This window comes from Heloderma suspectum, chromosome 7 (genome assembly GCF_057233095.1).
Source record: "Heloderma suspectum isolate Gila_16-S chromosome 7, 16-S_ref, whole genome shotgun sequence".
Classification (NCBI taxonomy): domain Eukaryota; kingdom Metazoa; phylum Chordata; class Lepidosauria; order Squamata; family Helodermatidae; genus Heloderma; species Heloderma suspectum.
Window position 1 is genome coordinate 14,288,997 of NC_139464.1, and position 23,507 is coordinate 14,312,503.

The following is a 23,507-nucleotide window of genomic DNA, read 5'->3' on the forward strand; positions in this document are numbered from 1 at the left end:
CTTACTGTCCAAACCCAGGCAGCGCGAGTGATTTGAGAGTTAACAACCCTCACATAACCCTAAAACAGACTATGGCTTATGTAAGGGTTGTGTAACCCTCAAATAACTCCTACCACCTGGGTTTGGTCGACACAACAAGCCATGGCAATGCCCAGCAAAGGCCTGTATATTCATAATTGCCCAGAGAGTTTCTGGGCAGTATAGAAATGTAATAAATAAAGTAAAAGGCAGACAACATGTGCTGCAGCACCCAGAGGGTTAATTTACCCACAATGGGCTGTCATGTCGTCTGAATCAGGTCACTGAGTTCCCAGTGTCGTTCCGCAGATAAATCCTTGGGATTCCTCCTCTTTCTTCCCTCTCCCCTGCTCTGGCTTCCAATCACAATCAGTTGAGTATTTTATTTGAAAATTGCCTGGACAGAGTGTTCCTGAGCATAAGCAGGGTGCCTTTCCATCACATCCAGACAGGGGGTCCTGCAAAACTTTGAGCCCCAGCACTTCTACATTAAATCAGATTCCTTGGCATATAGTGCCCCACCCTGAAAAAGGAAGAAAACTCCACTGCCTTGTAAAAAGCCACTTGTGGAATTTATGATAATGTGAAGTAATGTTAAAGAAGAAGGGGTCTAATTCAGGAAGCAAAATGTGTTGACCTATCACTAATTGAAGCATTCACAAGACCCGTTTGGTACATCCAAATTCAAGCATTAACTCTGGTAGAATGCACCCTGCCTAATTGTCTGCTTTGGAGGTCACAGCTATGCTACCATAGAGAACTGCCCAATTGTTAAGATCCATGCCAGAGCCCCAGCTCCAAGTGCCCCCACTTTCAAGTGGTGAGGGGGACGGGTACCAGAGGCAGCACCTTTTTGGTGGTAGCATCATGTTTGTGGAACCAATGCCTTGTCTTGGTGGTATTCAGGCACCAGGTAAGAAGGCAGTGACTCAGTTCCCATGACATGCTGCAATTCCTGGGTTGTTTAACCCAGCAATTGCCAGGGGCAAGTAAAGTGATGAGCATGCTGCCTCCTGTGCACCATGGTTTCCGCTTTCAATTCACACCCCACCAACAAACTATGGGCAATTGTTGGGTTAGTTCTGGGCTGTTTAACCCATAAAGAACCCACAGTTTCCAGGTCTGCATTTCACAGAACAGCCCAGGATTTGTGGGTTGTTAATTGAAAGCACAAGTAACGAGCATGCAGAAGGCAGTGCACTTGTCACTTTGCTTGCCCATGGCAATGCTTGGGTTAAATAACCCAGGAATTGGAGCTTGATGTCCGAACCAGGTCAGCTTGTTTTTATCAACTTGGCATTCGATGGCCTAGGATGCAACCTTGTTGCCATTTATTGTGTTGACGGCTGTGAGTTTTGTTTTGTTATTACGTATTCTGTTTACTTAAATTATGAAAAACTTCTTTCTTTAAAAGAAAAGCACTACCACAAAACAACTGTGAGCTGTCTTGGAAGATATGGTCGATAGGCAGGGTTTAAATATTTTAAATACAATTTTTCCCTAGAAACTAAAAGACAAATGAAGTGTGCGTGATGCGTATCTAAGAACCTTTTGTTCCAACTGTTAATATAGCCATTGCTGCCGACAGTACAGCATCTTCCTAATAACACGCGACCCCAGCTAAACGAGGCTTGCGTGTAATCCTCTGCAATCAATCAGCTCCCATTCCCATCCAAGTACAGCTAAGAGGGAGATATTGGTATTCACCAAAATCTGCTCTGTTACAAGTTTAGGGGGTAACATTGCAAGATATAAATTGCTACCCTAGCTGGCCACACAAAGGCATAATCCTTTGCATGTTTGGACAGAAAGAAGTCCTATCGTTCAGAGCATGGTTGGCTGGGGGATGCTGGGAATTGTAGGACTTAATTCTGTTTAAGCATGCATAGGATTGCACCCGGGGTGGCTTTGGATAAGCTGTAGGTTCGTAGCCTTAGGGAAGGTTGCTGAACAGCCAGAATTTTGTCCTCAGGGCCAGTTGCTAGAACAAGCTTTCTAAAATTAGGGATCCCAAATGTTTTTCTGGGTAATTACCTTACTTCCTATATATAAACATTAAGTGGATGTGGTGAGAGGGCACTCTGTACATGCTTAAAGGAACTAACGTTACCTTTTTGTTCATGCTTTGTGTCAGACAGGAAAACATGCCATGCATAGGCCTCATGTCTCTGACCAACGTACCAGAATTCTAAAAAAAAATTGCCAACTTTAGCACACCTTTGTTAAAATGGGGCACATGATGTCAACATGTTGGGATAATTGTGTTCCCTTCTGGGAGCTGGTTGATCAAAATCAACCAGGAACATACATCAACAGGAATTTTGGGGAAGTCTGTGCCACCATCAAGGCCTTTTGTCTCTCAGTGGAATCACACCATAACCACAGCCACAAACAACTAGTGCAGAACGTATGGAAGAAAGGATTGGACTTTAGGGAACATTTCTAACCACCATCTTGCCTGAGATTTCACTGGCCTGGGCTGTGAGTGTGGGAGAGTGAGAGAGGGAACCACAATTCCACCTGTAAAGTGATTCTGTTCAAATGCTAGCCAGCAACGTTCATTTTGCACCTGTTAAATCATACCTGCTCATTCAAAGTGCTTTGATTGCTTCAACACAACCCTGTTGGGTAAGATTCTCTCACCCCTTTTACTTAAGGGAAACTCACACACACGCACGCACGCACGCACAGAGGGAGAGGGAGACTCTGTGTGCTTTGCCATGCACTCATTCTGTTCTCTCTTGGGCCAAGGTGGGACCTTGACCCAATTCTTGTAGATCACAGCCAAAACTACACCCTACTATTTATAGCCAGGTACATGATTTCAGACAGTAGGGAGAAGTGCAGGGTTCAGCCACTCTTTATGTAGAGCCCATCTGCAGGCCACACTTAGCATTCCTGAAATGTGATCATACATGGTCTGGACCATGGACGGAGGGATGTTATCCCCCTCCCTCTGTATTTTCACCCTGAAGCTCCCCCCTGCCCCTGCTTCTTTCACCTCATCAATGTTCCAGACCTGTTTTGGGAAGCAAAAGCAAGTTTGGGGAAGAGTTTCAAAGGAAGTGTCTGGCAGATGAAGAGTTAAGCACCCATATCCCTCTTCTGGTTCAATGTGTGTTGTTGTCCCCCCTGTCACACACAAACAAACAAAAACACAAACATTTTGATGGGGATAATGGCTGTCAGGGTGGGAGTATGATATGTAGATAAATCATAAACCCATACTGCCCCACCCAGCATAGAGATTTGTAAAACCTTTGTTCTCACCTTCAGCCTGTTAAAGATTTGCCTTAATAAGAATGTTTCTGCAGCAGCAGAATAGCCACTAACCTTAAGGAGGGATGCGTCTTTATTCCCCACCATGTTCTCATATAGGTGCACTTGCATCTGGGAGGGGAGAACAAAACAACAACAAGAGGCATTTCCTACCTTGGCACAACACCAGCCACATCTAAAGGAGAAGCACCAATGAATGGCGGCAAAGCCAACAACAACAAGAATATGCTCATGTCTAGAGCAGGAGTTAAAGGCCAAGTGAGTGAGCTGAAACAAGTTATTTCCCACTTTTGCAAGTTTGCTTCAAACGCTATGAAATTCGAATGCTTGTGTTAGCCTCTCTGGATTTTGAAAGACCTGAAATAAGAAGGCTCAAGCTGGCCACCATCAAACGGCCATTGATAATTAGCTATCAACTGTCACAGAGTAACTGAAATCAAATATTGCAAGGTGTCTTATCTCAGGGCCTTCTCTGATGTGGGGCCAAGACAGTGGTGTGTCTTGCCAGAGGAAGTCCACTTGGCACTACTCGCCTTTCAACAAGCAGTGAAGGAACACCTCCAACATGTTTTTTTTCCTGTTGTTGCTTCTTTAAATTGTTTATCCAATTGTTGCCATTTTTATTCTGATCTTGATTTTTTTTACTGTTGCCTTAGGCTACATTTTTATAAATTTTTGTAACATTATTATATTATTATTATTCCATTCATTTCATTTATTGTATTTCTATACTGCCCCATAGCCAAAGCTCTCTGGGGAGTTCACAATTTAAAAAAAAAAACACATTAAAATACATTACACAAAGTACAAAAACCATTTACATAAAAACATACAAACAGATAGCATACACACAGACAACATATAACTATTATTATTATCATCATTATTAATAACAAATAATCGCAATCATATATCATGCTGTTAGCAATTTTGCATAGAAAGGCAGGATAAAAAATACCAAAATAAATTAAAAAAAAACCCCAAATAATCACGCAGTCAGAAGATTTTACATCACAATTGACAAAGAGGAGTTTGGGGGAGCAGCTCTAGTTGAAAGACCCCTATGAACTCATGGGACGTTATAGGACATTCCACTACCTTTCTTTCCAAAGTATATATCTTTGTGTTGTGGTACAACATTGCCATATCCTATAAGGCTTACATTTATGATTCTGACCCATTAAATTTGGCAAATTAGATCTTAAAAACAGCAGTTGCAGTTGCAGTTTATTTAAGATTGTGTTATTAAAGTGCCTCTTAAAGACCACCGTGTAAAATAAAACATGGTTTTGCAGTGTCACAGGTTTCAAGTTTGCATGAAAGATGTTGAGCTGAGACCCCACCTCAGCCATGCAGATGTTTAGACACTAGCAGGCACACATCCCCTTAATCCAGGGGTTTCCCTTGGCGTCCCCAGATGTTGCAATCTACCATCTCCAGTCAGCTTGGCCAATGGTCAGGGATGATGGGAATTGTAGTCCAATAACATCTGGGGATCCAAGTTTGGGCACCACTGCCTTTATGCTTGGCAGGGAGACCTCAGGCCTGCTGCTGCCTAGATGATGGATGTTTGTGGATACATTTGGCATTTAAAGCACTGTGTTGAGCCCTTCCTTTATGACACTGAAGCAAGTTGGAGAAGCCACTTACTTGGAATTCAGCCGTATTCCTGGACAACTCTGAGATCTTCTTCTGGAGGCCATCTGAATCCAGAGCATTCCTAATGTTCTGCATTAAAGCACATACTATTTATTATGCAAAGCAAAACTCGCTAGCAAACCTTGTCAGTGTACAAAACTGGTACAAACATTTCAGACACAATTAATTACACACTTACCTCTTCTTGTAGAGATGAGATCTTGAGAATGAGGGACTGGTTCTCTTTTTCCTGATGAAAAACGTAAAGGTGATGGTGGGGAGATTGTTTGAAGAGATGTTGCCAGCACACACAGAGTTACTTAGGGTCAACTATACAAGTACCGTGGGAATATCAACTGCTTTATTTGTTGATGGGTATAATGAAAAACTGGAAGCGATCATGGAATGGAGTATACTGGAAGCAGGCAGGGGCGGCTGGCAACCTGAACAGCTGAATTTGTGGCACGTTCTACAATTTATTCTGCAAATTCTGCTAGTAATTTGGGGATGGGCAAGGCACTATTCAATGTACCTCCATTTGAAAACATTATTCTGCCTTCTGAAATTTCAGCAGGTATTGTCTACATTTTTTAAAAGCATATATGCTTTCAGCCATGAAGGCTGGACACTTAAAAAACCCCAAAATAATAAAAGCAGAGTTTCTCCAGAAATCGCACTGCATACTCATCATCACATTCTGCATTTGTTTGACACTCCAGGGTGGTGTTTCCACCAGCAATTTACTCTGAGCCGGCTGCGTGTCGCAGTCGTTAGGGATACATGACGTCCATCCAGCAGGCACCCCGGAACTTATCAGGGAAAAACTGGATTTCCTGAGACTGCTTAAAGTCCAATTCTTTTCCTGAAGTCGGGTTCTCTGCGGTATAGTTGCTGTGTGCCCCAGCCCCTGCATTTAGCTCAGGTATAACTCCGGTCAAGGAGTGTTTCCTGTCTCCCATCCCTTTGTTTCCCAGCACAAACGAAATAGTGTCTACTCAGAAGTAACACCCACTGTGTTCAATGATGCTTGGGGCTCATTGGGAGGCTTGTCTTCCAAATGCGCACATCGGGGGAGCGGGGGATGTCTTTCACCACACCATGATCAAGCGCAGCAACGGGCTACAAAGGGGGCTCGTTGGGAGTCTTGTCTTACAAATGTGCACAAGAGGAAGTAACTACTTTGCACTTCCCTTATGGGGCCTGGAAGGGGGGGGGAGACTCTCTTATTGGTTGAGCAGCCTCTGCCACTCAGATGATGTTCACTCCAACCCCACCCCACTACCCGGAAGTAAGTTATGTGAAACCCACTTATATTGGTGCGATGTACACCCTCGTGGTGCCCTGCCTGGACCAAAAGCGGCTTCTACAAAAATGCGGGTGAGCCACTCCTCCTTCCGTTGTCATGGAAACAGGACCCTGGAGAACTACAGGATTATAATCTACTGACATGCCTCAGGCCTGTATAATGAAGATCAGGAACTGGAATGGGTAGAGTCCACCTACTAGCTGTTTATTCTGGGCTGCCACCTTTAGCCTCTTTTCTTCAGCAGTACTGAGGTTATTCTTTGATTCTTCCAATTCCTCTTTTAATGTTTTCACCTGACCCACAGACTGCTGGAAGCTGAGGAGAGCCAAAGCCACACCACCAACAGTGTTACGAGCAACACCGGGTTGCGTCATACGTCATTTAAAAAACAAAACAGTTGACAGGATTTTATTATTTAGACCAACAGGGTCCCAATCCAGCCCTCTGGGGGTCCCCAGATGGACATCCCCCCTTTCCCCCAACCATCAGTCATCTGGTAGCTTCCTGGCTCTCGCCTATTTTCCCCATTCAAAAAGGTTGAAATGCCTCTCCGAAGGCTTATTTACCAAAAGTAAGAGCTTTGCACTAAAATATGCTGCTCATTTTGGTAATTATGGCTCACCCCCACTTGCCTTTGGCCCCGCCCACCACTGGAATGTAGCCCTTGAAAGCTTCTCCAAAAAGGAATTTGGTTCTCAGGATGAAAGAGGTTCTGCACCCCTGATTTAGAGCAATGGCATCAACTCTGGCAGGAGAAGTCTCGCCTAGTGCTGTGCCGAAAATTTAGATTCTTTCATTTTTGGCATTTCAGGGGTGGGGGCAAAACAAAAGCTCTGGTGAAAGAGGCTGGGAGAGGTGAGAATTTCGGAGAATTTTCTCCTTGGGGCGGGGGGTTGGACAGGATTTCCACATACCTTTTTAAGTTTAGGCAATTCTTGAGGGGATCTTCTTTCTATTTTTTTTAATTTATTTTTTTTAAGAACACCCCCTTCGCTTGCAGGTGCCCAGGACTCTTCTCCAGCCTTGCAGTTCTTCCTGTGACCTCTCCCTCTCCAATAGACATTCACAAGGTCAGACAGATGCCCAACTCATGCGTTGTAGTAAGCAGTGAAACTCACCACATGAGCTGGAACTGGGTGGTGCCAAGTAGCTCTGCCCCCCAACGTCATGACTTACTGCAGCCCCACCCAATTGTGCAGGGTTCTGAATCTCATGCAAGCCTATGCATGAGCAGCTGAGGCCTCCCCACTGCAGGCATTTCTGCTGTACACGAGGTGCCTATGGGTGAGGCCATGATGTCGGGGGCAGGGCTGCTCAGCATGACCCCATCCCAGCTCACATGGTGAGTTTCACTGCTTATTATAACACATGAATAGGACTAAATTCATGGGAGATTCTATCAGTGGTGACTATTCAGGATGGCTAGATGGAGAATCCATGCTTGGAAGCCGTATCCCACTGAATACCAGCTGCAGGGATCAATGGCAGGAGTATTGCCTTCCAGCCCCATTTGTGGGCTCCCTATCGCATCCAATAGCTCCTTTTCAGTACCTTGAATGGCATGAACTGAAGTAGCATAGTCATGGGCTCTGGCATGATTTGCTATCTACTTTGAGTGTTGCTGGGTTTGTTTTTTGGGAGAGAGAAAGTGAAATGATTTGGGGGAAAGAGGTAGAATTCTCAAGATACCCAAATTCAGTAGATTTCATAGTCTGAGATTTCAGCATTAAACCAAGGCCACTAAATCCCCATGTCGTGGAATTAAGCAGAAAGAAGGGCACAACCATCCCTTCCCAATTCCAAGCAGCCAAAAAACTTAACTTAAATTCAAAGCGTTCAACCTTTTTATCTGATTGTGAAGTTCCACACTCTCTTCTGTCAGTCTGTTATTGGCCTCCTCCATGGCATCCAGTGCCAGCTTCAGCTGGTTGTTCTCCTCTTGAAGTTTTTGATGGTTGAACTGAAGATCCGCTATGCAAGAGATCAAGTCTGAGGTTTCTCTGGGTGTACAAGGAATACAAGGACCTTATTAGCTGCCCTTTCTGCACCTTCTGTGTTTTGATGGAAGGGAAGCTCAGACGTAGGACTGGCCGTTGGCTTCACAGAATACCGTCCACCATCCAAATCCTGTGTATCACCCTTCTGCATCTTTCCTGCCCCAGTCCCTTCACCAGCACCCCGTCCCCAAATGCCAGCTTCCCCCGGCCCCTGAGCACCCAAATGCTTCTCCTCTTCCATCCTAGTCCCCTCCCCATATGTTACTGCTTGACCTCCAAAATCTTCTCAGAAGCTAAAACAGTTGACCCTCCTGCCAGAATGAACATCCCCTAAAGCCTCCTTTCCCCATCAGCAAAGGACCATCTTACATGCATGCTCCTGTCTTGGCTACAAATACCAGCAAACTGCATATTGCACACTCTTTGATACCTGCGCTACTGATTTAAATGGAATGGAGAAGCAGCATATGATGTGGCGAGCAGCTACAGTACACTGCCATTGCCCTACCTAGCCCTGTATAGGAGGGGTTCCCAACACGGTGCCCACATAGCTAATTCTAGAAGCTTCCCCACAGACATGCTCCTGAAAGTGACCATTTAGCATCTTGTAGCTAAGCTTTTCTTTTTCTGTTTGAAATATTTAAAAAGGGACTCACAAGTCTCCTCTAGACACATCTCCACCAAGGGCCTCTAGGCTTCCAGATGTTACATTCATCCTCACAGGAGCCCTTTTGGCTGCAAAGAGAGGTTTTCAGTTAGAGGCCAAGGGACAGACAAGTCTTATTATGGGTGTACACAGTATTTTAAGTTTTCCTAGTGGTAGTCGTTACATCCTCTCCCAATCACTTCTCCAGCACTGTGAGTGAAGGTTCCTTCATCCCTTCTTCTTAGCACGTTTTCTTTATATCCCCTTCACTAATTCTCTTTACTTTCTGCCTATGCACTGGTTGTTTGCGAACCTTTTCAAGAAGAGCTAGCCCAAAACATTTTGCTGCCTGAGGTGAAGAACAAGATGGCACCTCTCCCCCTCCATATACAAAAGTTGACTGGACTGGCAGTTGAATCTTTCCTCAACACTAGCCAGGAGCAACATCTTCCAGCAGGCTAGCTTAGGGTGTGCAGGGAAGGCTGGGTGGTTCTCTCCTCCAACACCTTGCTCCCACGTCCAAGCAACTGCCAGCTGAGGTGATGGCCTCACTCTGCTCAATGGTAGGGCCGGCCCTGTTTTTCAACAATGTCAAAAGACATCTCCTCTTTTAAACAATTTTTCATCACGTCTTGCAAAGTATTTTCTTTGCTGCCCTCAGTGATGTCAAGCAGCCAAATCTAATTGGCTATGAGAAAAAGTCTCATAGGAGTGGGTTTTGATCTACTAGCGGGTGGATCCTGATACGGTAAGGCCATGAGGGGATGCTTGAGAGTGAGTCTAATGGTGCGAATATCTGACACATGGCAAGAAGTCAGCTCAGCACCGCTGGCTTCATAAAGCCTGATACGTTGTGCTGTGGACAAGAGGTAAGAGCACTCAAAATGTCATGAAAGCCATACGCCACTTCACAGTGCAGAAGCTCAGGCCTGGAAGCCAAATCTGGCCCAATGGGGTTCCCCAGAAGGCCACTCCCCTTCCTCTGGCCCCAGCCATTTTCCTCAGCCACCACTTGTTTGATGGTTTCCCTGCTTTTATGCAGTTTTTCCCTCAGTCTGAAAGGCTGAAATGCTTCTCCTAAGGCTTAGTTACTGACAGGAAGAGCTTTAAGCTGAAGTATGCTGGCATTTTGGGGTTTTTTGCCCCCATTCTCTTTGACCTTCAGCCCCACCCATTGCTGGAATGTGGCCCCCAGAGCTTCTTCAAAATGGGATTCAGCCCTTGGGTTCTGCAACTCTGGTATAGCGGCTTCACCACTTCAGCAGTTCATCTCAGCCAACATAGAATGAACATCAGAAGCTACTTTAGACCAAGATAAACCATTGGTCCATGTAGCTCGGTATTGTCCACATTGACTGCCAGTGGCTCTCCAGGCTTTCAGGCAGGAGTATTTCCCAGCCCTACCTGGAGATGCCAGGAACTGAAGTTGGGACTTTCAGCATGCAAATCATGTGCTCTATCGCCTTGTTGCGTTGCCTAGCGATATACCTACATGTTCCAGACCACAAGGTATGCATTTCCCAGTTCACAGTTTGTTGTGTCTTTCCACTATCACCATGTGGGACTAACCCCACTGGAAAAGATCCACATGGCTTAAGTTCTATGCACGTTCTAGTAGGCCTTTCATTAAATTAAGTCTTCTTTAATACAAAAGGTGTCCGATACCTGCTAGAATGCCTTCTCTGGTTGTGTCCCAAGATGACTGCTCATTCCTGAAAAAAAGATTCAATTCCCTGTGTTCAGAATTTGGAATATTAACAGAAATTGGTGTTTTTTTTATTATGGTGAGGCAAACCTCTGCACTTCTTTTGCAAATGGATTTCAACGGTATTGAAAGACTTTCCCATTTTGTATAATGTTTGGCACGGCTTGTAAAAATCAGTCCCCATGCCTTTATTTATTTGATTATAAGACACCCATCTGGCCGGCTACCAGGCCACTCTAGGCAGCATACAATACGAATAACAAATTTACATAATCAACTGAACAAAAAAGATAACAAAACAACACTGCTCTAAAAAACCCTAACCCACCCCAAACGCCCGCCTGAACAGCCAGGTTTTTAAAGCCCGACGGAAGCTAATCAAAGAGCTGTGTTAGCCAATGTAGCTGTGTAGCATCATGACATCGTCCCATTGATTAGATGTTCCCTTTTTGGTTGAGATCACTAATTACACCAAGCAGGATTTTTTTTAAAAAATGAATATTGGCACCATCTAGATGCTTTTGGTTTCAATCCAAAAACTGGAAGTAGATAATAAGGCAGAAGGAATGATGGAGGCAGTTTTTGTCACTCTGTCCCCCCCCCCCCCGACAGCCCTCTGTACCCATCTAGAGGAGTTGTGCTGCTGAGAGTGAGGATGGGGCTGGTGAGGATATTGCATAGGATATTGCATATCCTTTCCTCTCCCTGCCCTGCCCACTGGAACTCTGCCTTTTTGACTTCTACAGGGTCATCCAATGCTGCTTTTGCAACCTCAGTAATTAGGCACTGTGGTTATTTCTGTGGAGCCTGTGAGGGGGCAGGCTAGAGTGAGAGATCAGATCTTTAAGTCACCCGCATAAAGTCATAACAGTATCTACAGCTTTGGGAGGGGAATCTGAAAAATCCTATAATCCCCAAGATGTTCTCCAGGGACCATAGGATTGTGTCCTATTTGACTAACAAATATAAATAAAAATGAAGCCCAGTTCAGAATTACATTTGGCCTAATACCAAGATACAAAATGGGAGACAGCAACTTTGTGCTGAGTACTTTACTCAAATATCTCCCCTTCCCTGCTTTGAACATTTCTGTTATCATAATCCTGCTTACACATACATCACACCAAGGGATGTATCCAGTGTTAGTCTTATTTAAGTCCTATTCATTTCAACAAGTCTACTCTAAGCAGAACCAACATCAAATACAACCCAAAGTTGAGAACCTTTGACCCAAGTGTACGGAGGAAACCTGGCTTTACACTCTCCTTTGGAGCTAAGCCTGCCAATGAGATGAGATTCCGAAACTGAGAAAATCCAGTTCTTGAATACATGCTTTACACCATCTCTCCACTCTAAGGCCCTCACCTCCTCCCCAAATATGCTTATGGCTAAATACAAGATCAAGGGAATACATGCGTTGCCTGACAAGCTATTTTTAAAGTACTCCAAGACAGCCTTCAGATAATTCAGAAGGTATAGCAAAACATGAGACAAGCTACAAAACACAGGAAATTATTGTCCCAAGGAAATGAGGTCACATAAAGCATATAGTGGAAGCATGCGTAAGATGTACACCAATGCTACTTGCACCATAAAAAGAAGGCAAAATTTGTCAGCTACCAGTTTCTTCTGCAATCTTCAATCCACTCTTTCATGATGGCATGATAGGTTTCCAAGTCCATGGAGATATCCCTTTGATCAGGATCAAGCATGTTACATAACTCTTCGAGACTGCTGTCTTCTGAACTCCGGCTTGTTGTAAACCTCAGGAAGTCAACTAATTTGGAAACAGCCACTTTGCCTAAAGGTAACAGGGACAGCTAACATATAGTCAAAGTACCAGGGTTTAGAGTTATGAGTAGAGCTGTGCACAAATGGACTCTCAAAATTCTCTACCCCTGGTAGTGGGTAGAGAAATTGGGGGTTGGGGGACAATTTCACTGAATTTCTCCTAGAGGAGGAGAAATTCTCCAACCATTTCTCACAGATAGGGCTCACTGTTGGCAGGGGTTGTAGCCCAAGTTCTTTCTTTTTTCCTAAGGGTTTTTGGTTTATTGCTCTGCTGCTGTAAGAGGCAACAGCATCAACTGTGTTGAGGCTTCCACTTTTCCGAGGCAGTATTTTGAATTTCTTTTGAGTGGTATTTTTGAGCTTACCTAATCACTGTGAGGTAGCTGAGGGTGCTGGGTGTGTTTTCTCTATTACCCATCTCTCCATCACTCTGCAGCCTCCCAGGCTACCTGCACTTCCTGAACTGAAAAAGCCCCATGGGAGGAATTGCCCCATGTCGTCTTCCTCATGATGGCTTTGACTGGAGTGTGGGAAGCCAAAGAGGCTACAGGCCGCCACAGAAATTAATGTACAATGACACTCATGTACACCCCTGAGCCACCTCATAAGTAAGGTAAGCCCAAGAACCCCAAACCCAACCCATGAGAATTGCTCCAAAATTTCTTCTCCTTTAAATTTCTTTGCAAAATCAATTTTGTTTCTATCAAATCGAATGAGAATAGTTGAAAAAAATTCTGGGAGAAATTTTTGGCTCAACACCAGTTATGAGTGTTTATAAAGAGATATACGTTAAGGTTGATATATTTTGCTCTTAAGGTAGGTTTCCCCAGCCTGGTGACTTCCAGATGTCTTGGACTACAACTCCCAGAATTCCTGACCATTAGCTATGGGAACTGAAGTCCAAAATAGAAGGCACCTGGTAGGAGAAGGCTGCTTACATCCATCAGCTTACATCTATCAGGGGAGATGGCAGACCTCACTAAGGAAACATCAACAGAAAGTCAAGCTCCTGGTTAGCTTCATGTAAAAATACATCTTGATTGGGCTAAGCAGTGGAATGGAGCAACCATTTATTAATTCAGATATTGTAGAGAGGTGAGCAGTAAGCAGAGGGGACAGAAAATACTACCCATTGAAGTGCAATGTAGAACGATATAAAACACTGATGTTCTCCTTCATAGAAGACCTGTCCATCCTATGCTGACTTTAAACCCTGCTTCAAGATTCCAATCAAGAGGGCTAGGAACTTAAAAATATTTTTCTCAAATATATGCTGAGTTTCAGCACCAGTATGCATTTTAAGCCTGTAGTATGGAATATGGAACTGGTGACTAAAGCTGAACTTCTGGTATAAGCATTTTTATATTTTATTATGTCCTTTTTACAGTCTATTGCACCATTAACAGCAATGTCTCTCTGAATTATTGTATAGTATTTTAATACAATATTATAATAATATGAGCATTATTTGAAGATGTTCTGAGGAGGCTCTTCTCTTGGTTCTGCCACCATCAGTGGGTAGGAGATGCAAGACAGGGCCTTCCTGGTGGCTACTCCCAGGCTGCGGAACTTTATTCAGGTAGGCCCTTGGCATGTGAGCTGATGTGTTGCTGTTGCTGAAGCTGGTCTATCGGCTGCTGTTTCATAGAGTAGTATCCAATGTTAGTCCTACATAGAGTAGAGCCACTGAAAGAAATGGGTCTTAACGTAGTCATGACTAACTTAAGTTTTATTCATTTCAATGGTTCTTTTCTACATAGGACTAACGTTGGATACTACCCCCTGAATCATAGATTTATTTTATTGTTGTCTTTTAATTGTGCTTTCATTTATTCATTTAATTAGGTGTTGTTGTTGTTTTAAAAAATTGCTCTAACATTTTGCAAAGTTTTTTGAAAACTTTTTTTTTTAAGGGGGCAGAAATGGGAGGGCTTTGTGGGTGCTGTTGGGGGCATCCGTGGGTGCTGCGTTGGGGACCCTGCGCTAGAATTTATATAAATGCCTAGTATTAAATGGCACTCAGCATTTCTTTTGAATGTTTCCAACCATTACGAGGGCCAGCCCACGGCATTTTTCTACCTGAGGTGCAGGACAAGATGGCACCCCCTCCCCATTCCAAGCCGACTGGACTGGCAGTTGAATCTTACTGAAACCGTGGCAACGGGAGAGCATCCTCTGCAGCACGTAAGGGCAGAAGGTTACCTTCGGCTATATTGCACATCAGCTATGTCTTCCCACAGAGGGGAACTGCCAGGGCCCCTTACCCAGATGCAAGCATCTGCCACTTGAGAAAGCTGTCCCACTCTGCCTAAGGGTAGGACTGGCCCGGACAGTTACGGAAGGGGAAGAGAGATTGTTTACCTCTTCTTTCCACGTCACATGCAGAGAACATAGTCGTCAACAGGTCTTCCTCACAGATCAGGCTTACTTCAGAGCTTTCATCATCTTTGGCCTCCGTTGACAGTCTCCATCCTACAACGGGAAAGGATATTGGTGGCTGGCTTTCCACATGCACTTAGGGTGTAATCTTACACATGTGTAGACAGGAAAAAAGTCCTACAACCCCCAGCATTCCCCAGCCAGTACTGCTGGCTGGAGAATGCTAGGTGTTGTAGGACTTTTTTCCTGTCTAAACCTGCATAGGATTGTGCCCTTATAGGAATTGACACAAAGGAGTTTGGCCTCAGCATACATTTTTATCAAGTTTTCTACACGGTTTGTACACTAGACCTGAAACAAAAGTGACATATCCAGCAGGGTTTTACATTGTTTGAATTATAAAGAACAGAACACCTTTGAGGGATATTTTAAAAAGTACCCGTGCCTTCTCCCAAGTTCACCCCCTCTTCTTTCTATTTAGATTGTAAGTTCCATGGCTCTGTGACCTATATTTTTATTTTAAATATTTGTACCCTGAATTTAAGGGTGGCATGTTTTGGATGAGTTTAACATTGTACACTGCTTTGAGAGGGTTTATCCTAAAATTACTTTTAAACACACAAACAAACATCCTCATAAGGCAGATTCTGGTAATAGATAAAATAAAAATACAAAACACAAGGTATAAAGCCAGCATAAATGAAATCCTTCACGAAAGGCTAAGTGAAACAAATGAGTCTTTAGAGCCCTTTTACAAGCAACCAAAGAGAGGGCTTAATGAAGATCTTTGCAGACTGAGATCCAAAGTTGGGAGACCACCACGAAAAAGACCACCTCATATAGCCGTCAACTTGATCTTTCCTGGCAGACTGGAGAACATAGCTTCTGAGGCCCAGACAAGGTTTGCAGTCCTTCAAATAACCTGGTCCCAAACAGTTATTGCTATACTTTTTGCTTTCTAAAGCATCGTAGGATTGAAGCTGCTACAGCAACAGATCCATACTATATACTAACAGCAAATCCATTCTCCAAGTGCCAGTCCTTATGTAGGCAGAACAGCACCATCCAAGCACAAAAAAAAGCTATCAGGAGGCTTGGGAGAACCCTAGCATTTGCTGAAGTACAGAAAAAAAGTATTTTGGGGGGAAAAGCCCTAAGGGATGGGGGATAAAACTCCCAAACAGCACAATGAGTATTGAGTATGTTCAGTGGCTAGAGATGGTGACAGATTGTTGGAGAGAAGAAAACTAGGGGGAGGGGAATGGAATATCATGGAAGAGGGGATGGCTGGCTGGAAACCTAAACAGGAGCACTCCACACTGCAACATTTTGTCACAGGTCCCACTTGTAACAGTCTATTACACATCAGTATTTTATTTCTGCAGTCTTATATTTTGAGCTCAAGACTTGGCCAACAACTGGTTTTGCCCAACCTATTAGAAAGATCCAGGCCATTTCTCAGGTCTTAAGTTAACCAGCCTTACCCAAAGAGAGCCTTTTGCTCACAGGAGAGTGGAACACATGCTGTGCAGGTTTCACTTCCCGGGTCAACAAATCAGGGCTCGATGTCAAATAGCTACATTCCTGAGAAGGTGTACCCTTCTGTTCTGCACTGGAGGTGCTGCAGAGCTGACCGGTGGCCAAGTCCCCATATTTGAAGAGATATGGCGAAGAGCTCCCAGCCTGGCCTATCAGGAGCCACGGTTTGCTGGCCTTCTCTTTATTTCTGCTAACTGAGAAAGTCTCCGAGCGGATATCGGAGATGCGCCTGTGACCTGGCGTTGCCATTGGCGGACATGGGGAGAAGACATTGTCACTGAAAGGGCTTAGCAGACCGGCGTCACTGCCCAGCGGATTGCTGTTGTTGCTCGTTTTCAGGGTCCTTTTCTTCAAGATCTCCTCCAGATTTTTCTTCACGTTGCTCTGTGGGCTGTCAAAGTTCTTTGATTGGAACTTTGGAATCTGCAGTGCAGGATTTGAAGCCTGATCCATCATGCTGATCGTCTGGAGCTTCCGGCAAAGGCTGTCCACTGGGTGATGATGGCGTTTGCCATGACTGCTGTTGGAGGACATCTTGCCCCTTTTTTCTGAAAGTTATCTGGAAAAAAAGAGAGAGAGAGAGAGAGAGAAAGGGAAATGTGAATTCGATGCCAGGGGTCTCCAACCTTTTTGGTCCCATGGGCACATTTGGGAATTTGAGAAACTGCCATGGGTGCCACCACAAAATGGCTTCCATGGTGGATGTGGCTAGTCACATAATGGTTGCCATGGAGGCCTGGCTAGTCAAAAGTGAGCCAAATGGTGGAGTGGGGAGAAATAGCAAGGCTGGAGGCTGGGAGGGAGAGGGAAATAGCAAGGCAAAGGGGAGAGGAAGAGCCAGTCTAGAGGCTAGAAAGGGAGCGAAAGAAGACTCCCCTAACATTTTCCATGTTTTTTCTTAAACATTTTTTTTAAGGGGGCAGGGAGGGGAGATCTTCAGGGGTGCCATTGGAAGTCTCTGTGGGCACTCAGATGTCCACAGGCACCATGTTGGGGACCCCCATCCTATGCACTTTTAATAGTCTGATACTATGGCCAACTGTACCCAAAGAAACTCTTAGTTCAAAAAAAGAAGAAAAAAAGAGATGCATTTGCCAATGTTAAGAAGAATTCTTTCTTTCATTCATTCGGTCATTATATTTCTATACCGCCCCATAGCTGAAGCTCTTTGGGCAGCTCATTCTTTAAAATAAAGCAGTGATTCTTTATAGTAGAAGGGTACAACTCTACAAGAAAGTTGTCTGAAGTTACCACACCACCCCTAACATTAGATCCCTGAGGGGTCTCTTCGACCCCAGCACTTTATTTGAGCACTCTCCACAATTCTTTTGAAGTCTGAATTAAAAAACACAGTGGAACAACTCTTGCTTCAGACCCTGGAGAGCTGCTGCCAGCCAGTGTTGACCATACTGGGCTAGATGGACCAAGGCTCTGACTCAGTATAAGGCAGCTTCCTATGTTCTTATGTTACCTCAAATCAAAGATTTGGCCAATTCAAGTCAATGTGACGTTCTACCACAGCCAGTTCATCCTCCCTACCTTCTTAGCTCACTGACCTAGTCCTCCAGCCTTCAAAACTCTCTTGTCAGTTCAACATCACACACTGTCTCCAGTCCCCTGTACAAGGCTTTTACTACAACTGAAATTAACACTTTACTTCCCTCACAAAAACCTGCACAATTTGTGCACGTTCGTTTGAAGACACCTTCACCTGGAGCAGTGAGGGTGTTTGAACATTCCATGACAACAGGGCAGCCCAGCCAATGGCTAAAGGCCATTCAGCAACAAAGTGCCCCATGATATCCTGATGAGCAAACTAGCTCAAAGTGGGCTAGATGAAACAACGATCATGTGGATCCACAGTTGGCTACAGAATCGGACTCAAAGAGTGCTTATCGATGGGACCTTTTCAAACTGGGGAGAGGTAACGAGTGGGGTACCGCAGGGCTCTGTCCTGGGCCCAATGCTTTTCAACATTTTTATTAATGACTTGGAGGAGGTGGTGCAGGGAATGCTGATCAAATTTGCAGATGACACAAAATTGGGCGGGATAGCTAATACTTTGGAAGACAGAAACAAAATTCAAAGTGATCTTGATAGACTGGAGCGCTGGGCAGAAAACAACAGAATGACATTTCATAGGGAGAAATGCCAAGTTCTGCACCTAGGAAAAAGAAACCAAATGCACAGTTACAAGATGGGGGATACGTGGCTCAACAACACTACAAGCGAGAAGGATCTTGGAATTGTTGTCGATCACAAGCTGAATATGAGCCAACAATGTGATGTGGCTGCAAAAAAGGCAAATGCTCTTTTGGGCTGCATTAATAGAAGCATCCCCTTCATGGATCACTGCCTTGTTGTGGCGAAGGGGCTTGCGTAACTCAGTGAAGCCATAAGCTATGCTGTGCAGGACCACCCAAGACAGACAGGTCATGGCAGAGAGTTCTGACAAAATGTGGTCCACTGGAGAAGGAAATGGCAACCCACTCCAGTATTCTTGCCAAGAAAACCCCATGGAACGTATCACAAGACATGACGCTGGAAGATGAGCCCCTCAGGTCGGAAGGTGTCCAATATACTACTGGGGAAGAGCAGAGGGTATTTCCAAGTAGCGCCAGAAAGAGTGAAGCGGCTGGGCCAAAGCCAAAAGGACACTCAGCTGTGGATGCATCTGGTGGTGAAAAGAAAATCCGATGCTGTAAAGAACAATATTGTTTAGGAACCTGGAATGTCAGATCAATGAATCAAGGTAAGCTGGAGGTGGTCAAACATGAGATGGCAAGATTGAACATCGACATCTTGGAATCAGTGAACTAAAATGGACAGGCATGGGTGAATTTAATTCAGGTGACCATCATATCTACTACTGTGGGCAAGAATCCCTTAGAAGAAACGGAGTAGCACTCATAGTCAACATAAGGGTGGGAAAAGCAGTACTGGGGTACAATCTTAAAAATGATAGAATGATCTCAGTACGAATCCAAGGCAAACCATTCAACATCACAGTAATTCAAGTCTATGCCCCAACCACTGAGGCCGAAGAAGCTGAGGTTGATCGGTTCTATGAAGACCTACAACACCTTCTAGAACTAACACCAAAAAAAGATGTCCTCTTCATCATAGAGGATTGGAATGCTAAAGTAGGAAGTCAAGAAATAACCTGGATAACAGGCAAGCATGGCCTTGGTGTACAAAATGAAGCAGGACAAAGGCTAATAGAGTTTTGCCAAGAGAACACGCCGATCATATCAAACACTCTTTTCCAACAGCACAAGAGGCGACTCTACACATGGACATCACCAGATGGTCAATATCGAAATCAGATTGATTATGTCCTTTGCAGCCAAAGATGGAGAAGCTCTATACACTCAGTAAAATCAAGACCTGGAGCTGACTGTGGCTCAGATCATGAGCTTCTTGCAAAATTTCGGCTTAAATTGAAGAACGTCAGGAAAACCACTAAACCATTCAGGTATGACCTAAATCATATCCCTTATGAAAATACAGTGGAGGTGAGGAATAGATTTAAGGGATTAGACCTGATAGACAGAATGCCTGAGGAACTATGGACGGAGGTCCGTAACATTGTTCAGGAGGCAACAACTCAATCCATCCCAAAGAAAAAGAAATGCAAGAAAGCAAAGTGGCTGTCTGAGGAGGCTTTACAAGTCGCTGAGGAAAGAAGGGAAGCGAAAAGCAAAGGAGAAAGGGGAAGATATATCCAACTGAATGCAGAGTTCCAGAGAATAGCAAGGAGAGACAAGAAGGCCTTCTTAAATGAACAATGCAAAGAAATCGAGGAAAACAACAGAATGGGAAAGACTAGAGATCTCTTCAAGAAAATTGGAGATCTCAAGGGAACTTTTTGTGCAAAGACAGGCATGATAAAAGACAAAGAAGGCAGGGACCTAACAGAAGCAGATGAGATTAAGAAGAGGTGGAAAGAATACACAGAAGAACTATACAGGAAAGATCTGAATGTCCCTGATAGCCATGATAGTGCGGTCACTGAACTTGCGAACCAAGAACTACCGGAAGAAAGCCAGACTATGAAGCACATGGTCTTCGATGTCTATATACTAATGCCCAGAGTATGGGAAACAAACAGAACGAACTTGAACTCTTAATACAAGAGGGAAATTATGACCTGATAGGTATAACTGAGACTTGGTGGGATGACTCTCATGACTGGAATACAGCAATGGAAGGATATAACTTGTTCAAAAAGAACAGGAGGAACAGAAAGGGAGGTGGGGTTGCACTGTATGTGAAAAATACATATCTCTGCACAGAAATACAGGAGGAGGAGCTTGGTAGCCCCATCGAGAGCATCTGGGTTGAAATAAATGGAGCAAAGAATAAAAGGAACCTGGTGGTCGCAGTCTACTACCGGCCACCCAATCAAGGAGAAGACAAGGATGAAACTTTGGAAAAGCAAATAGCCAATGTTTTAAGGAAGCATGATGTAGTAGTAATGGGGGACTGCAATTTCCCCAATATTTGTTGGGAGACAAATTCTGCAAAACATGGCCCCTCCAGGAAATTCCTGACTTGTGTGGTGGATAACTTCCTCCTACAGAAAGTAGAGGAAGGAACTAGAGGATCGGCTATCCTTGACTTGATCCTAACCAACAGAGATGACTTAGTGGATAAAGTAGCAGTTACAGGAACTCTGGGGGAAAGCGACCATGTTGTACTTGAGTTCTTGGTTCTAAGGGAAGCAAAAGCCGAGTGTAGTCAAACGCGTACCCTGGATTTTAGGAAAGCTGATTTTCATAAACTCAGAACAATGATCAGTAAGGTCCCATGGCAAGCGATGCTAGCGAGAAAAGGAGTCCAAGATGGGTGGGAGCTTTTAAAAAAGGAAATTCTCAAGGCACAATCACAAGCAATTCCAACAAGAAGAAAAGGTGGAAGACAACAGAAGAAGCCAATGTGGCTTCACAGACCTGAAAACAAAAAAGGACACATATAGGAAGTGGAAAGAAGGCCAAGTAACAAAGGAAGAGTACAGGCAGATAGCACAGAATTGCAGGGATGGCGTCAGGAAGACGAAAGCTGAGAATGAGCTGAGGTTAGCAAGGGATGTTAAAAACAACAAAAAGGCTTTCTTCAGCTACGTGCATAGTAAAAGGCAGAGGAAAGAAATGGTGGTTCAGCTATTAAATAAGGATGGCAAAACAATAACAGATGACAAAGAAAAGGCAGAGGTGCTCAATTCCTACTTTGGCTCAGTCTTCTCCCAAAAGAGGGTCTATAACCCCCCTGGCAAAGGCGAAGTACAGGCTGAAGGGGCAGGATTGCAGCTTGAGATTGACAGGCATATGGTCAAGGAACACCTCATTACTTTGAATGAGTTCAAATCTCCAGGGCCAGATGAACTGCATCCTAGAGTAATAAAGGAACTGGCAGAAGAACTCTCAGAACCACTGTCTATTCTCTTTGAGAAATCATGGAGGACGGGGGAAGTGCCAGATGACTGGAGGAGGGCTAACGTTGCCCTATCTTCAAAAAGGGTAAAAAGGAGGAACCTGGGAACTACAGACCAGTCAGTCTGACATCAATCCCTGGGAAAATTCTGGAGCAGATCATAAAGCAATCCAGCTGGAAGCACCTTGACAACAATGCCGTGATTACTCGAAGCCAACATGGATTTGTCAAAAACAAGTCCTGCCAGACAAATCTGATCTCATTTTTTGATCAAGTCACCTCCCTTGTAGACCGTGGGAATGCTGTAGACATCATATACCTCGACTTCAGCAAAGCTTTCGACAAAGTGCCCCATGATATCCTGATGAGCAAACTAGCTCAAAGTGGGCTAGATGAAACAACGGTCCGGTGGAGCCACAGTTGGCTACAGAATCGGACTCAAAGAGTGCTTATCAATGGGACCTTCTCAAGCTGGGGAGAGGTAACGAGTGGGGTACTGCAGGGCTCAGTCCTGGGCCCAGTGCTCTTCAACATTTTTATTAATGACTTGGAGGAGGTGGTGCAGGGAATGCTGATCAAATTTGCAGATGACACAAATTCGGGAGGGATAGCTAATACTTTGGAAGACAGAAACAAAATTCAAAGTGATCTGGATAGACTGGAGCGCTGGGCAGAAAACAACAGAATGACATTTAATAGGGACAAATGCCAAGTTCTGCACCTAGGAAAAAGAAATCAAATGCACAGTTACAAGATGGAGGATACATGGCTCAACCACATTACAAGTGAGAAGGATCTTGGAATTGTTGTCGATCACAAGCTGAATATGAGCCAACAATGTGATGTGGCTGCAAAAAAGGCAAATGCTCTTTTGGGCTGCATTCATAGAAGCATCACTTCCAAATCCCGGGAAGTACTAGTTCCCCTCTACTCAGCACTGGTTAGGCATCATCTGGAGTACTGTGTCCAGTTCTGGGCACCACACTTTAAGAAGGATGCAGACAAACTGGAGAGGGTTCAGAGGAGGGCAACAAAGATGATCAGGGGACTGGAAACAAAGCCCTATGAAGAGAGACTGAAAGAACTGGGCATGTTTAGCCTTGAGAAGAGAAGACTGAGGGGAGATATGATAGCACTCTTCAAGTATTTGAAAGCTTGTCACAGAGAAGAAGGCCAGGATCTCTTCTTGATCATCCCAGAGTGCAGGACACGGAATAATGGGCTCAAGTTACAGGAAGCCAGATTCCGGCTGAACATCAGGAAAAACTTCCTGACTGTAAGAGCAATACGACAATGGAACCAATTACCTGGGGAGGTGGTGGGCTCTCCCACACTGGAGGCCTTCAAGACGAGGCTGGACAGCCATTTGTCAGGGATGCTCTGACTTGGATTCCTGCACTGAGCAGGGGGTTGGACTCGATGGCCTTGTAGGCCCCTTCCAACCCTACTATTCTATGAATCTATGAATCTATGAATCTATGGAAGTAGAAGCTGGGTTCCAAAGAGGCAGAGGAACTAGAGAGCAAATCGCCAACTTTCACTGGATTATGGAGAAAGCAAGAGAATTCCAGGAAAACGTCTATTTCTGCTTCATTGACTTCGCTTAAGCCTTTGATTGTGTGGATCACAACAAACTGTGGCAAATTCTGAAAGAGATGGGAGTACCAGACCACCTTACCTGTCTCCTGAGAAACCTGTACGAGGGTCAAGAAGCAACAGTAAGAACCAGACATGGAACAACCGAGTGGTTCCAAATTGGGAATGAGTACGACAAGG

General features: G+C 44.4%; 1 protein-coding gene across 1 annotated transcript in view; it reads right to left on the reverse strand.

Annotated features, from left to right (window-relative positions):
- The window catches only part of IRAG2 (inositol 1,4,5-triphosphate receptor associated 2), a 74,067-nt gene extending 57,235 nt beyond the window's left edge, over positions 1-16,832 (reverse strand). Inside the window, exons 1-12 of the mRNA XM_084811870.1 lie at positions 16,239-16,832; positions 14,999-15,005; positions 14,742-14,852; positions 12,210-12,390; positions 10,550-10,596; positions 9,612-9,740; positions 8,895-8,973; positions 8,083-8,241; positions 6,439-6,556; positions 5,135-5,185; positions 4,948-5,025; positions 3,352-3,408 (exon numbers count right to left, since the gene is read on the reverse strand). Of these exons, the coding sequence (XP_084667996.1) occupies positions 3,352-3,408; positions 4,948-5,025; positions 5,135-5,185; positions 6,439-6,556; positions 8,083-8,241; positions 8,895-8,973; positions 9,612-9,740; positions 10,550-10,596; positions 12,210-12,390; positions 14,742-14,852; positions 14,999-15,005; positions 16,239-16,832 (1,611 nt within the window). The remainder of the gene's footprint in view (positions 1-3,351; positions 3,409-4,947; positions 5,026-5,134; positions 5,186-6,438; positions 6,557-8,082; positions 8,242-8,894; positions 8,974-9,611; positions 9,741-10,549; positions 10,597-12,209; positions 12,391-14,741; positions 14,853-14,998; positions 15,006-16,238) is intronic.
- Between the last annotated feature and the right edge of the window lie 6,675 nt (positions 16,833-23,507).